General features: G+C 41.2%; 1 protein-coding gene across 2 annotated transcripts in view; it reads left to right on the forward strand.

Moving 5' to 3' along the window:
• The window catches only part of GLRB (glycine receptor beta), a 52,051-nt gene extending 35,821 nt beyond the window's left edge, over nucleotides 1-16,230 (forward strand). For both annotated transcript variants that reach the window (XM_055797980.1, XM_055797981.1), the window contains 2 exons: nucleotides 3,240-3,532; nucleotides 13,540-16,230. In XM_055797980.1, the coding sequence (XP_055653955.1) occupies nucleotides 3,240-3,532; nucleotides 13,540-13,836 (590 nt within the window). In that variant the 3' untranslated portion in view covers nucleotides 13,837-16,230. The remainder of the gene's footprint in view (nucleotides 1-3,239; nucleotides 3,533-13,539) is intronic.
• The last annotated feature ends 484 nt before the right edge of the window (nucleotides 16,231-16,714 follow it).

Genomic DNA, 16,714 nt, shown 5'->3' on the forward strand with positions numbered 1-16,714 from the left:
GCTTGGAGTAGTGATCTGTGATGTATTTCTCACACAGAAAGGACAAGCAGACATGCACCCCACCCCCATCACTCCTGTCCTCAGATCTGTCTTCATTCTAGGCATTTCATTCTATAAAGTTGTAACAAATGCAGTCTCAAAGACATAAATATATATGTATAACTGTAGTTTGAGGAAGGACTGGCAAGATCATGTCTTTTCGTTTAAAAAGTTTAATGAAAGAAAAGAATGTATAAGAAGATACCAAATGATAAGGAAAGCAAGACAAAATATTAACTTGGTCAATAACATTTGTGAGATGAAGCCAGACATTTTTAAAGCAGTAATATAAACCAGAAAATACTGTTTTAGACAGCATATAATTAACCTGTGGAATTCACTGCCAGGAGATAGTGCTGAGGACAGTAAGTTTGATGGATTCAAAAAGGGGAGATTAATTTATCTGGCAGCATGTGCTGAAGTGCTTTGCTGGACTGGCACTTTCAGATGTTATCCACATGTAACCTTAGGTAGTATTTTTAAAATAGTAGCTCTGTAAATCATGCTTTAGGCTGTGAGATAACTAACCTTACTGATAAACTAAACTGTGCCATCAAGAGGGATACTACACTAGGGGAAAAAATGCGGAGGTATTTCCTGGAAATGCCAACTTTACTTGCAGGTATGGAGGAAGGAGCTCTGTCCCTTCTCTTTAGTGCTCCTTGAGAAGAAAAGGGGCATTTTTTCCTTTTTTTAATTTTTTTTTATTTAATTAGATAAGTAATTTTGCAGTTAATTTGTTCATTCTCCTCACTCATGTTTGAGGCTTGAGCTTTGGACTGTGTTGAGTAGGTACCTAGTGCAGCTGCTGCCAGATGTGCGATGCACACCAGCGGTGCTAGGTCTCCGAGGCCGTGCTAGCTGTGATCTGGCAGCAGATGGCTGCTTAATAGAATATTTCTGTGCTTCTATCTCACTTTATTATTATCTTGAAAACCTAGAAGTTTCTCAGACCCTGAGAATGAACTTTTTATCCTAGGAATCCAGACGAATGGATGTTAGCGGCAGGTCACTGTGACCTCAGTTGCTCTACTGAACAGATCGATGAAAGCTCCACTAAAACCTTCTCAGCCACTGGAATTTCTAAGTTGGTTTTGTAGAATTAAATTCTGGATTGTAAGATCTATTATTTTAAGCTCTACATAGTGCCTGTACAAATGTTTTCAGCACCAGGTATGATAATAATATTTGCCTATTAAGATAATAAACACTTTTAAAGTTGGTAGGAAAAAAAATTACAATATCTGAGATGTTGAGTCAGTCCATATCATTGTCTAATTGGGTTAATCAGCAGGAGGGCAGAGGCTGCCTGTCAGAAATCTAGCACAGACTGCAGTCTGCATGGTACTTGATACCGTACGCTGTTGGAGAACAAACGGCAAGCTGGGCATAGGCAGAGGGGCTCTCTATAGATTAAAAGGCATTGCAGCCTTATTTGTACTTGTTATTGCAGTTCCTTATGGTCTGTAATTAGTGTTTATCGCCAGACAGCTGGTGTTGGTCAGTGAAAATAATTTTTGTAAAAAGGGGACTATTCTATGCTCACTTTTTATCCATATGGGAACGTTTGTACTTGAACATTTCAGAGACAGTAGATGGGGAAAAAAGCCAGAGTGGACGCTGAGGGTTCTCTGATTGGTGTTTGCCATGTTGTTCTGACCTGAGGTAGCAGATCTGGCCATTCTATATTATTCTAATGGACAAAAAAAATCCAGCTTTGCAATGATACATAGATTCTACACATTTCTAAATAAAACATCATAAAAATTTGTATTTTAAAATTGCATGACTGTAATAATTTCTTTATATTTTATTTTCAGTGTTTTAAGGTCTAGAAAATTACCCACTTCAAATGAATACCAAATAAAGTATCATAACAATCTTATTAAAATCCAAATGGGAACACTAGCAAAAGAATTATGTGATATTTATGATCAACTAGATTTGAATAATTTCATAGACCAATACAGATACTTTCAGTTTTATTAACATTTTCACATCCTCAGTTACTTAAAGTGGATCTGAAGAAAATGATCTCTGTATGAATTACAAAATTTTTCTTTGGAAAAAAAATATGCTTTGTATAGCACATATGACCAATATAAGAAACATAGTTAAGACTGAGTATCTCCTTTTGGCCAACATTTTCTGTAGACATCAATTACATTTCTTGAAAACCCCCATTTATTACTAAAGATTTGTATCATTGGTGCTCACAAAACCAAAATGGGACATTCTGAACTGGGGGGTTGAACTAAGTTTTCCTCCCATGACAGTCATTTCTGAAGTTAGTGTTTTTCCAAATGTAGCTGTTCGTGCTGCTATTTCTTTTTGATAGGAGCCCATGGGAAAACTGTCTTTAAGATTGGGCTTGTATTTTGTCTCTTGTGATGTGAGCCCAGTGTTGATGGGGACATTTGGAAGAGAAATACTTGTTGAAACCCAGTTTGATGATGGGTGTGACCTTTCAACAGCCTTTGCAGATGTAGGGTTGGGGTTTTTTTCATTATAAGGGCTTCCTGAAATACCCTTTATCTAGAAAGCTTCCTCTAGGTCCTGGAAGCTCAAATAGGGAAGGGTTGTAGACCCTCAGTCAACTCAGTGTTTTCGTCTTCACAGTGAATTGGGAGCACAGACTTTTTAATGGGCCGGTGCAGCCTTGCTCTTCAGCAAAATCTTCCCTTTCATCTAAGGTTTTTGTATCACACTTGTGGACAGGCCTTTCAGGGAATTGCTCCTGCTTTAGCACAGTTCAGATTTCAGGGACAGCAGTCTAATTTAAAGGATTTGGAATCTTTTGGTTTAAGTATCATATATTTCTCTTCCATCTTCCCAGGCTTAGATGCACGTTGTAAGATAAGCCTTTGGAAAGCCCATTTCCCAACTGTGTGGTGGGTGATGGGGCAGGAGAACCACAGCAACCAGCACAGCCTGACTTATTTGCTTCTCTGTTTATAAAATGAAGGTGCTCATTATTAACAATTCATCATCAACTGCGATAACCTACCCAAGTATTCAGTGTAACTTGTTCATCAACCAAAGGCATGTGCATTTGGTATACCTGCTGCACCGACCACATTGTGAAGTCCCATTCACTGTTACAAAACATCATTCAGTGTTGTCTGTTTCAGAGGAAGAGCACAGCCAGTGACAGTATGCGTAAGGATTCTTTAATCAATACATTATTTTTCTTTTTGTAGGTATTTTCTCAGTGCTCAGCTTGGCATCTGAATGTACCACTCTTGCCGCTGAACTTCCCAAAGTGTCCTACGTGAAGGCCTTAGATGTCTGGCTGATTGTTTGCCTGCTCTTTGGGTTTGCGTCCCTGGTGGAGTATGCGGTGGTTCAGGTAATGCTGAACAATCCAAAGAGAATTGAAGCTGAAAAAGCAAAGATTGCCAAGGCAGAGCAAGTGGAAGGGAAGGGTGGAAATGCTGCCAAGAAGAACACGGTGAATGGCACCGGGACTCCTGTCCACATCAGCACTTTACAGGTAGGAGCTGCAAAGCTAACTATGCAAAATCAGCATTATCCTCCATTAAAAGAATTCCAGGAATATACTGTTGTAATAATTTTGGAGAGCGCTTAATCTTAGAAGTGAACAAGATGTTAAAAACATGCTGGTAATTAATGGCTAGCAGTCTGACCAATTGGTCCCTAGTGATTTGGGGTCAGATGTACTAAATGAAGAATTTGTCTTTTAATATCCTAGCCCTATCATTGTTGCTGAGCTTCAGGTAAATAAAGTAGCAGGCAGCTTTACAGTTGCTATTTTTCTCATAATAAATAGCAGCTGTCAAACCATAGCTATTCAGAGGACAAGACTCTCGGCCAGTATTTGCCGAGAGCTTACTCAAATAACACCCCACTCATTGCTTTCCCCGGGATGGCCACAGCTGCAGCGCATTGCATGTCAAGCATCTCTGAAGCCAGGGATCCAGAAGTCTTGGCATTTGTAAAGAAAAGACAGGTCTGTTTGTCTGTCAAACACTCCCTGCATTTGTGTTGCCAGATCGAGTTTATGGGTCAGATCTCATTATACGGATAAAGACAAGATGTACGTCTTCACTTAGGCCAAAGTTTTCCATCACGTTGCTAAACTCTCGGTGCTGTAAAACTCCCCTTTTGTGCTGCAGGAGTTACCAGACACGCAGGCCAACTGCCCGCAATCCTAAGTGATATTTATTCCACAAGACGAAAATCGTTCTGCTACGATACGTAGAATGTGAATTTGGCTTATAGCTTTCAATGACTCAGCAATTTGGATGTATAAAATAAAGCTATTAGGCCAGATCCAAGTGGTAATATAGGTAGCATACAATGCAACTTTAAGGCTTCTTTAAGGAGGGAGTACTTTATGCCAGAATGGTGGAAACCCTGTCCCAGTATCAAACTAGCATTGCCCCATAACTAATTACCCCAGAGCCGAGGAGCTACAGGTAGCGCAGAGCAGTGCCCTTAACTACCATAATTCTCACCTGGTAGAAGAGTCTCCTGGGAGCTGTATTGGGCAACCAGGCTCAGCACAGAGCAGCCCCGTGGCTGCTTTGACTCGTGTCACAAGCAATTCTCGAGGCCCAGGCAGTGTGGGAGCCAAGCAGAAAGAAAGATGGCTCCGCTACGGTTGTGCTTCCCCTGAACTTAAATGTGATATTTTTGTGTTCAGCAATTTGCAGGTCCAAAATTCAGCTGTTTCTTGTGACAAAGTAGTTGTAACAGTCCAGCAGAGCAACGTCAAATCTATTTCCATTTCAAGTACTTAAGTGTAAGCGTTCAGCTTGATCAGTGACAAGATTAACCAAAGAACTACAGTTTTTCAGTATTGTGAACAAAACCAAATCACTAAATTACTGATTCTCCTTGGTGGGTACACCCTTTAAGGTGCTTGCTGTTGTCATAGCCATAAGGAGAATAAAATCATAACTTTTATTACCTATGCTATCCTTTCATCTTTTAATAACTTTTTTCAAGAAGACAGCTTTGGGTGTACAGTGCATATGAAGACTTAGAGGAAGGGGAGTCATCCACAAAAATTAAGCAACGTTCCCCATGAATGGTGTCTAGCAGTAGGCTGAATGTTTTTACAATTCAGACCTCAGTCCGCCCTCCAAAAACTTGCAGTCCCCCCTCCATGATCTTGCAATGTCAGCTCCAGCATCTTGTGTTTGACCTGCACTTTTCAGGGTCTTTCCAGTTTGTTATGAGACCTTTAGCATTCCAATACCTATAACCTCTGCAACAACAATCTGGATTTCTGATGATCGTTATACAGATGGTTACAAAACATTTGCTTACTGAGACATATTGGAAATATGTATTCATTGCTTTGAAAGCAATGAAGCTTTTCAAAGCATGCTGCAAAAGACCCCTCACGTGGCTGAGTGGTCTCCTCCCCTCATGGCTAGTGATCCAGCTCGGATCCAGCCACCTGCTGTGAAACACAGCCTACCTGAGGAAGGGTGTCCTGGGCTGGTGATTTCTGGGAAGATCACCAGGCTGAGATAGAAGAAGATCCCAGACCAATGAATCACTTGGTATCAGGATGTGGTAGGGCAGTGATGCCAGATTTTAGATATATTTGAATGCTATAAATCTACCGAGCTGAGCACTCCCTCTTTGAACCACCTACTGGGTAGGAGTACTTTGAAAGTTCTCAGCCCTGGACAAGCCTGTACTAAACTCCTAAAACAGAACAGGTCTAAATCTTTCGGTAGCTCTGACTCCTAATCCAAAACTAACCCTGCCCCACGAAATTTGGATTGCTCCCATACAGACCTAGTAATGATCAAGTAGAGAACGCATTTTTCATATGGCAAATATGCAAGGGAGGGAAACATTAAAGAAACAGGTAATGGAAAAAAAATGTATGTTGAAAGGCATAAAGAATATGAAACAAAAAGAGGCCAGAGTGCTGTCCCAGAACTTCAGGAGCTGTTTCTCATCAGGGTTGAGTAGGGATTGTGTGTGAGGAGAGAACAAATACTGGGCTAAACACCTGGAAAGACTTAGATGAACCAATGTATAGCTTTAGGAGAAGAGGACAACTTAGAACTGCATCCATGAAACACAGGTGCATCCCATAGAAGTGTTCTCTTTCCGCACAGGACATGATACCAAGGCAAAAGTGGCTGAGGTTGTAGCTGGCAATCTCACTGTAGCTAGGCTTGAAATGGTGGATAGACCAGACGGGACTCAAAGGTAGAGCCAACAGGAAGGACCTGGGAGCAGAAAACTCCAAGTGGTGCAAAACAGAGAGCATGAATAATTTCATTTATAAGTGTTTCTCCAGCTTAAATGAAGCACTTATGTATTATGAGACATTAACTGAATGGTGGTGATACAGATTTGTAAGTTATTAAAGGGCAGCCAAGTTTAAAAAGAGAAACTACTTTTTTTTTTTTCTTTTCTCACATTTAAATGCCCATAATCCTGATGCCAGGCCAGTTTGCCAGCGTTCCACGAGCAGCGAGTTGCACTCTTCCTACCTCTTGCAGCCATGCAGCATTGCAGCAGTGATGCCCTGCAGGAGGCTTGGGGCAGGGGCCAGTATGTAAGATACAGGGGGGTTGCAGGGGTAGGAAGATCCCAGGTGTGGGAAGGATCAGAGGGAGCGCAGGGAAGCAAATGGGACAGGCAGGTGCCCCTGGTTCCAGCCCCCATGGAACAATTTACGTGCTTGCACTATTTGTGAAAGATAAAAATGGAATCTGGTCTGGAGGCTTGGCACGTTTGATATTAGTAAAATGCAAGCCGTAACAAAAACACGTGATTATACTTAAAAATACAAGCAGCTGTTGTTCCTCTTTTATGACAAGAAATTGGGTAAAGGGATCAACTTTTCAGTATACCCTAAACATTAAAAGCTTGATGCCATTCATAATTGAGGGTGAGGACAAGAGATCTCCTGTGACAGAACCTGCAAGGGTCCACCTGGAAGTTTCCAGCAGAAAGCGCTTTTGGCACTGTGTCAGTAGAGTCAGTGATGGTGACTGATAGTCACCAGCAGCGACAGTGAAGGTGGCAGGATGAAAACGGTACTCACAATTTGCCAGTCACCCAAAGATGGAGCAAAGCTTCCATGGATGCATAGCTCCGTCTCCTCTCCACCACATCCTGGATACTGGCTGACGTAAAAGCTGTATGTTGCCAGCACACGCCACATTTCCAAGTCCATGCTTTGTGACTCGTGCCCCCTCCCACAAAACCCCTTGAAATGTCAGTGCCATTTTAAGCCCAGAGGTTTGCAGATATGACTGTCTGATTAAAGTCAAGTGGTCCATCTGGCAAGATCACCCTGAATCTGTAGGGGAAAAAAGAGAAAATTCAACATAAGCACTTCTGATGTGTTTTTTCTAAGACTGACAATGTCTATGCGTTTACAGGCGAGACACCATGAGAAAGTACAGTTTGGCTGCCTTAGCTCCTAGTGGCTGCAATTAGAAGCTGTTCTAAGCAGAGGAGAAGATTATGCAAACTGGTGGTAACTGCTGGCACTGGCTTTTTACTGGGAATCTTCAGTAGGAGTTTGAGTGTGTTTCCTAGCAATGCAACATCATACAGTGAGAAAAACAAGCAAAAAGGGAAATGTTCTGAAGATGAATCAGTTTCTTTTGCTTTCACTGGTGGTGCGATTACAGGGAGAGATCGCACCGTTAACTCTAACAGCATCCCTCGATTTGAATAGTCACATTTTCATCAAGCCCATTTATAGAAGCTGTCTCCCACAGATAATGTGCTTATGGCTGGAGAGAACATTTGCTAAAAGAATGTCTCTGGCAGATGATGAATAGTGCTATGCAAGTGGTGGTAACAGCTCTAAACCCAGTTATTTTTAAAAAGAAGTGGTGCCTTATCTTGCCAGAGCCACATCTCCTCTCTGAAACCTGATATGAGTTATGTTCATCTCTACCAATTCACAATATACCTGACCAGTGGTGATGACCTGTGGTGACCTATCTTCCCCTATTGTCTTTTCCCCTCAAGTGGCACTCCAGACTCAGCTTTTTCATGTAGAACCACCAGAAACCCAGTTTACATTTTACCTTGTACACAAAACCACAGGCTGCAGCCTATTTTAATAGTTTCTGACAGCATTTCAGGTACAGAGTAGGTACTTTCTGCTCTAGTGACTCACGTATACATCCTTGAAGATAATTCAGAACACCGGTGTAAAAAGGCCCCAAGCAATCTGCTTTGAGCAGGGGGATGGACTAGATGGTCTCTAGAGGTCCCTGCCAACCTCAGCCATGCTGTGATTCTGTGATACTTTATGTATAAATATTTTTTGCGCGGTACTTTGCAAGGAATATTTGGAATGTGGTAGCAAATTCCTGCTGAGCTGCACCAGAAAATACACTCAGTCTGGATAGACACTGATACTAAACAGTCATTACTTTATTGATGTTCTACATCTATCGTTATGGCAAGAGCAAGAGAGGAGCACAAAACAAGTGCAGGAAAGATAAATGAGAGTTTGTTAGAAAACTCCTCCTTCATCCTGTGTGGAAGATTTACTCACTGGCAGCGCTGGTGCCAGATCTGCATGCCAAAGAGGTTGGATGCAGCAGGGGAGAAGGTTTTAGGGCAGAGAGGATGTGCTGTGTAGGGCAGAGGATGCGGCGGTACAGTCGGGAGGCACTTCAGCCTGAAGGATGCATGCTGAGCCGGAGAGGCTGCCAGAGCTACAGCATGTTTGGAGCTTTGCTAGAAATTATGGGCAATCCCACTTCTGCTCTCAAAAATTCTTGAATCCAAAATGAAGGCGTTTTATATTGCACTTCATCCTGACAGATAAAGAGGACTTGATCGCAGGATGAACAGTCAGTTGGAAAGGATCTTCATTCTATTTGCACAAAACAAATTTAGTCGAGTTCTGGTACTTTTGGAGCTGTGAAAGGAGATATTTCACAAATCTGAAAACTCTTTTTTCTCATCTGGGTGGAAGAATTTATACAAAAAATATAAATGATGCTGGTGAGCTATATAACAACGTTCAAAACAACTACAGATCAGAAGGAAAGCAATACTAATTTAAAAAAAAACCAACAACAGTACAACTGAAAACAAATTCCCAAAGATGGAAAACCATACCCAGCTTCAAGCATTTCTCTTTTTTTCTCACTGGCAAATGGATAAGTTAGTAGTAATCAGTGTAAATTGAAATCCAGAAAATAGGTGTAGGTAACAAAAGGGATTTATGGCTAAGCATAATTAAGGGCAATAAGAAGTTATCATCTGCATGTATAGCCAGAACACAAAAAACAGTTCTAAGAGTATTGATCCAATGCTAGGTAGAGATGCTGTAAGTATCAGAAATTAGCAGAAAAGGCAAAAGTGTTGAACAAATATTCTGCTCTGTGTTTGGGGAAAAGCCAGATGTAGTCAATCAGATGATGAAATAGCTTTAATTGACAGTAGCTAACAAGGATGTTAAACAGTAGCTATTAAAGATAGACATTTTACAATTGATATTTCAGCTTAAGTTGCATCTAGGATTTTTTAAAGAGCTGGTCCATGAGTGCTGTGGAAAATTGATGTTGATTTTTTAATAAATCCTTTAAAACTGGGAAGGTTCCAAAAGACAGCAAGAAGCTAACTTTGTGCCAGTATTTTTAAAGGCTAAGTGGCATAACATGCATAATTATAAGCTTGACATCAATCAGTGGAAAATATTGCATAGCTAACAGGGGGCTGACTAATAATTATTATTCATAAGTATTAATTATCATTAATGTTATTCATAATTCAGCCCCATGTTAGCTAATAAATTTAAATGGGTCAGTGAAATTAAAGCTGATCTATGTGTTTATTGATTTAATCAAACTATTTTTTTAAAAAGATTACAAACTAGCTTGACAGAGGTAATGATGTGGAGGAAAGAAACTCTTTAAGAACATTTGACTTGGCTTTGTGTGTCGGCCTGGTTACATCATTTGAATTATGCAAAATCAAGGTTATATTTGTTACCATCTGTAAGTACCAGCAGTTAATCAGGCTAACTATAGTCATGCCTCGTGACTGAAAATTGAAGCCAAATAAATTCAGGTTAGAAATAAGGTACATATGTTTGTGGGGAACAAGGTCATGGAAAAAATTCTCCATCCTGGATGTTTTTAAAGGAAAATCTAGTGTAACAAGTTTGGGCAGTAAATGTGGAGAGTGATGAGGAGCACCAGAAGCAGGAGAGGCGACGATGGGGAGTTAGTTCTCCCTCCCTGCCAGTCTGCATGCGCAGGCAGCACTTCTTTCTTCTGCTCTTTCCCCATTTTCCTACCACATTATTCCCTGAACTCTGCAAACAAAGGCTTTCTCAACCGGGTACGGCCCCGTTGCAGCAGCAGCAGCAGCAGGTGCTGAGCTTGGCAGCCAGCAGCGGTCTGCCTCGGCTTTGTCAAGGGATCATCCCAAGGGGCCTTCTGGCTTCTGGGAGTCATTTTTAGGTACTTCTGAGCTGTTCATCAAAAGGCAGGTGGCCTGTTCAACTTACCAGACCTCAACAAGGTAGCCCAGTCCTGAGACGAACTGGGTCTGTGGTTTGGGCCAAGCCTCAGGAGCCACATTGCCTTCCCGTGCCGTCCTTGACCCCCCCACCCCTGCGCCTGAGGGATGAGGAGCAGCTGCCCAGTGCCACTGGGGACATGGTGGGGCTCAGCAGTATTCCAGCAGCCTTCCCTTCCCAAACAGTGGCTCCCCATCCCCTGCAGGGGAGAAGCCATCAATCTGGTGGAAGCATCCTGTGGGCTGGGTCTGCCCCACGGGTCGTGATGCTGGGGCAGGACAAGGCAAATGATATCAAATATTTTCCAGGGCCACGTTCTGTGTCAGGATGAAGTCAAAACGATGTAACATTTAGCAACGTTTTACTTTCTCTGCGAGTCTTCAGCGTAGTACTCTAAAATCCTCTAAAATCAAGTCCTGTGGCATCATTTTCCACAGAGATGGTTCCTGTAGCCTTTGGTAAAATTCAGGAATATCATTATGCTTCTAGCACAAGGCAGGAAGAATAAAGAGCAGATACACTATTTTTCATGTATATTATCTCACTTTGCTTAAGGAAAGCTGTAGGTCAACTGAAACGAATTTAGATTAAAACAACAGAAATACTGGAAAGCTGAAGAGATGTATGAGAAGAAATTGAAAACTATGGCTAGGCAGCAACTGAATGTAGGAAACAGGAGCACATTAGATTTGTAAACCTGGGGAAATGGAAGAAATTCTTTTTAGAAGTAACATATACTTATTAATGAAAAATGTGGTTGCTGTTACAAGGGAAATCGTGTCACCCTGATCAGTCAGTGCTCCAGCTGACACTAAACTGAGCGGCACTCGGTGTGAACACACTGCCAGCAGTCCCCTGCTTATAATGCAGAGGTGACCTGGACACCATTCCCTCAGCTCTCTGTCCTGGAGTGGATGGGAACCGACTTGTAACAGCTTTTTGGGCAGCACTTTAGATACTGCCGTCGGAGCAGAAATACTCTGTGTTGTAAATGAGAGTGCTTAGGCTATGACTGGTGTTGCGGAGTCACACAGTATGTCGCTGGTAGTATGAGGAATGGGCTACAAGTTTGCAAATCTAAAAGGAGGCTTAGAATTTCATATAGGTTTCTATTTCTTGTGATGGCCTTACTAAATCTTACTGGTTTTGACCATGGGAAAAAATGTAAATTTCCTGTGACCCTTCAGTTCACATGCACCCCAGCCCTGCACATTACCCTCCCGTTGCACAAGGCTCTGCTTTGTGTCTGTATGAACCGTATCACTGGGTGTGATCCCACTGGAAGGAACTTCTCAGATCCCTCACTGACAGCCCCCCGTCACTCAGGGTCACGCAGTAATCATGTTCACACGTGTCTCAGTCACCACCTTACTGGACAGTTTGCCCCAGCTGCTACAGTGCTGAACACCGACCCAGGCTGTCCGTTCTTTGCTGACTGGGAAACAGTTGCAGGAAATTGCATGTATAGTTTTGCCTTACCGTCATGAAACACCTGTCTGGTTTTTCCTTTTTACAACCTGGAATCATGATTTTATTGTGTAACCTGCACCTTAAGTTTTAGTGCATTGGTTTCAGAACTGAGTTTTCCTCAGCCATAAGTCTGGCAGATCTGGGGAAGCGTATCTGCTCTTCGCTGAGGGAATAGTGCCATGCTTCTCTTCCACCTGGTGCCAGAATCAGCACTGTCAGTAACTGGAGTAAAAGCCCCAGTCAAAGTTCAGGTCTTTTCCTGACTGCCCCAGTTGTTTTCATCCCAGTTACCTTGGCAGTTGTCATAGAGAAGCTAATAATATTCTCCAGAAAGTTTTTTATTCATCTTTAAGTCTGGTACTGCATCTCACTATTATGATTTTAGTTACAAAATGTGATGATGCAAATATTGCAAACTATCAGCCTAAGACTGCAGAAGGCCAGAGGTGGTGAGAGCTGAGAGTAAAATGCCTGAAGGCGTTGCGGAGGAGAGGTGGGCTGCTGGGACGGGGGGACGGGCAGCTTTTGGAAGAATCAAATTTTAGTGGATCGGTGGCTCCAGGAACCCGTAGTGAAACTTAGGTTAATGTTAGTTGCCCATGTGTATAACCTGATTTGTGAACCGGCATTTTTTCAAACTCACTCTCAGGTTATATATGTCAACAAATGGCATTATTAATAATGCAGATCAGTTTAATAATCTGTATTCTTTTTTTTTCCTTTTTTTTTTTTCTCCCCCGCTTTACATTAAATTAGTCTAATTGAAATAAAACTTTGGGAGTCATTTACCCAAGTCACAAAGCCTCGTCAGTTCTCCCCAAATCCATTCAGGCTCCTTGAACAGTGTGGGGCTGGTCTTCCTAGGGATTTATTGTACCTCAAATAGAAAGTGTATAAAATCCAAGGAAGGGAATATAGGAACTTCCCCCCCACCCCCTCCAAAACACTGGAGTTTGAAGGGCACCAAATACTTTTTTTCTTGCACATTGTCTGTGCCAGTACAATTGTCTGGCCTAAGCCTTGTCACTGTGTGAGGTGGTCACCCTAGGGTGACATAAAGGGTCTTGAGCTGGCTACTATGTAGAACTAGAATTGGCTTTGTTGCAGCAAACGCTGAATTTTAGGGTTAATTCTGACTACAGCTTCCAGGCCTCAGAAAAATGTAAATATTGAATAGTATCTGTCCTGCAGGTTCTGCACAGAACTGATTTCCAGAAATACTCTCTACAGAAATATTCTTTCCCCTTCTATCATCTTAAAATGGAGTCTAACTATAGCAGGTTGCACAGCATGAGGCACCCTGTGCATGAAAAATTACACAATTATGAATGTTTGGATTAGTTTATATGATTGACTGATCATCCTTAAGTACTTTATAATGCAGCCATTCAGCAAATTAGGCTGATGTGATGTATCCCTATCAACAAGTAATTTCCTGTATGTTTGTTTGCGGTGTTCTCTAGCAGCTGCATTAAGTTTGTTAATGAAATATGGTGAGTAGATCATGATTCCCCTCACTCTTTATTTCATAGGTTGGTGAGACCAGATGCAAAAAAGTTTGCACTTCGAAATCTGATCTGAGATCCAATGATTTCAGCATCGTTGGAAGCTTGCCAAGGGATTTTGAATTATCGAATTATGACTGTTATGGGAAGCCCATTGAAGTCAACAATGGGCTCGGGAAATCTCAAGCCAAGAACAACAAGAAGCCTCCTCCTCCCAAGCCTGTCATTCCATCAGCAGCAAAGAGAATCGATCTTTATGCAAGAGCACTGTTCCCTTTTTGCTTCTTGTTCTTCAACGTCATATACTGGTCCATATATTTATGATAAACCTTTTATTTATTTTTTTCATATGTGTAAAATATATCCCATTTCATTACCCCTTCCCAGTCATGAAGGCCACTGTGTGAAATTATTTGCATTTGCAAAGCAGTATGTTGCATCTTGATGCCATGCGATTGTACTGAACATATGGCATCTGAAACGTGAATGAAAGCATGACACTGCAATGTCTGTGCTCCGACCAACATTGTATATAAATGTACAGCATACATCCTGCTTTAGGAATATATATGAAGGACAATGCATACTACATTATAAAGCTGAATAACGCTCCTCAGTTATTAGTAACATACAGAGATTTAAAGTGTTTCTGACGATGAAACTGATGTGCACGTTGAGTATTATTAAAATCAGTATTCTAGTATATGTAGTATTTAACAGCTTTTCTGCTGACTTCCAGAGGGAAAAAAAAAACAACCAAACATCTTGTTATTGTATAATTTTAGATGGCACTGTTGAAGAAAAAGCTAAGATGTAATTCACATTATTTAGACTTGGTAAGTGAAGGCAGCATTGAACAAGCTGATCTTGTCTATGTGAAAAAATAAAGATCAGAGAATTACTAATTTTGTAAAATCAGCTTATTTAGGAAAGAAAACCCAACAACTGTATCCATCAAGGAGGCACACTTAAGTGTGTGAGAATATGCTGACAATAAAATATTGGGCCAAATTTTGACTACTGTGTCCTTAGGCACAAACTAGATACAATAGGTCAAAACCAAACAGGCCACTTTCTAGACTAGAAGTATCAGGAGTTTTGAAGAAACATCACAAGGTGCAGTTCAGTATCAGGTTATGTTATACTTTTTTACATTTCTCTGTCCTCTGGCTCACCTTCTGTAGCATCTGGCAACCCTGCAGTACATGTCACATTTTTGTTGTGGTTGCATTGGATACATCTTACTTGATTTGTTTTGTTTATCCCCTTGAAAGCTTTCAGTTTAAACAAACCAGTTGTTGTCAAGATGAAATCCCATTTTCATCAATAGTTACAATTTTTTTGTTTGTCTGTTGTAGCACGGATGACCAAAGCTAACACCTAGCCACCAGTAGAAATGAAGACATGTCCAAAGATCATAAAATATGACATGAGCCCTTGTGCCTCTGTATTAATTAATGGCTGCCCTCACCAACTCGTTGATTTGGCTGCTACTTTTTGGAGAATAAGGTCCTATGTGTGGTCAGTCTCTTCTGATAGGAGGCTGCTCTCCATTTAGCAGAGGAAACCCTATGACATGGAGACTACCTAAACGTGATCTCCTCAGGGCGCGTAGGGCAGGACCTGTGGCCTCCTGTGTGTGCCAGGCACATCCCTTCATAAGGGCAAGTCACGAGGTGAAACACAGGCAAAAGAAAGCTGCTTGTAGGTAGATATCGGAGTAGTGTGTGTTCCCTTGAGAGTGTGCCATAGAGAAACGTAACTTTTCTTGCCACTTGTAAAGCTGGGGCACCACAGTTAATTAAAATATGAAAATAAGACAGTTCTCACTAACTTGGCAATTTATTAAAGGAATTATAGTGGCTTATTGGCTCCTCATATGCTAGGAGGGGACTGAATTAAATGTGTGAAACCTTCCATAGTGCAAAAACCCACTTGGGCTAAATTTCTGGCTTATCCAGGATGTGTTGAGCCAATGCAGGCCGCAGAGGCACTGCTGGATCACTTGGGTGTTGCCCACCATGTGAACGTTGTCCACATAGGATGCGCAACCAGAAGGTCAAAAGTGGGAACCCAGGAACAGCGAAGCGTGCCAGCCTGGCTTCACTGGGCAGCTGTGGATTTGCTGTGGCCAGGGTTTCTGCTGACCTCTGCCACTTTGCGATCAACAGCCTGGTTGCGATGAGTCGTGTTGGGTTGAAGAGATCTGCTCTTCAGAACATGGTCATGCGCTTGCCACCGTCTTTCTTGTGGAGACTGCAGTGAACCACTTCGCCAGGTGGCCACAGTTTGTCCTTTGGATTTTTTTCCGATCCAAGGAAATGGAAGGGAAATCCCAAATATTACTGAGCCACACTGAACCGGGCAGGGAAAAAATTATGTCTTTAAGGTCTAGTTCAAAGTTTCAATATTTCTGTCTGTTGCAGGTATGTACAGAATTGTCAGAGACTCTAAGAAGCAATAAGGATAAGTCAAAGAGAGGAAGTTAGGGAGGGGTAATTTTTATATGTACAGAGTGCTATATTTATAGATATTATTTATTCTCATACTTGTATTTTTTCTTACAGTACTGGAAGGCAAGAAAATAATTACCTTATGTTGGAAAATGTATGAATTTTGGAAGATAATTTTCTTGTTAGAACTCTTCTTAAATGATTTATCTGTAATTAATGTCTACATTCTATCTGTATAATCTCAATTATAGGTTTTATTGTTGAATTATTCTTTGTTCCTTCTTGCTTTCCTGCTTACTTGATGGCTTTTGTGTTTTATCATGAAACATTTAATCAATAATACACTGTAATTGCTTTCCAGCTCACAAAAAAAAGGAAGCAAAAGGAATGTGTATTGTTACAATAAAGGCTTTTCATTCATTACAGCACAAAAACTAAGGACAGAAGCAGTTTAACAGCAAATTTGAAACAAAATTTAAAATAAACCAACATGAGCTATAAAGTATTAATTTTCTTTTTACTTACACTAGATACTTGCAGTATTTGTATTACCTTGGAATATATTAACTTGTCCTACTGAGCAGTAATAATTGATTTATTTTATTTTTCTTCTTTCCACTAAAGGTCATTGAGAGTTTTGCATACCATGTCACATTATGGTCCTCCAGCACCCTCTAGTTGTAAAATTCTGCCTGTTGACTGATTTGCAGAGCGAGGTGCAAATATAAAGCTGTATAGGCAGTAAAGGA

This window comes from Falco peregrinus, chromosome 2 (genome assembly GCF_023634155.1).
Source record: "Falco peregrinus isolate bFalPer1 chromosome 2, bFalPer1.pri, whole genome shotgun sequence".
Classification (NCBI taxonomy): domain Eukaryota; kingdom Metazoa; phylum Chordata; class Aves; order Falconiformes; family Falconidae; genus Falco; species Falco peregrinus.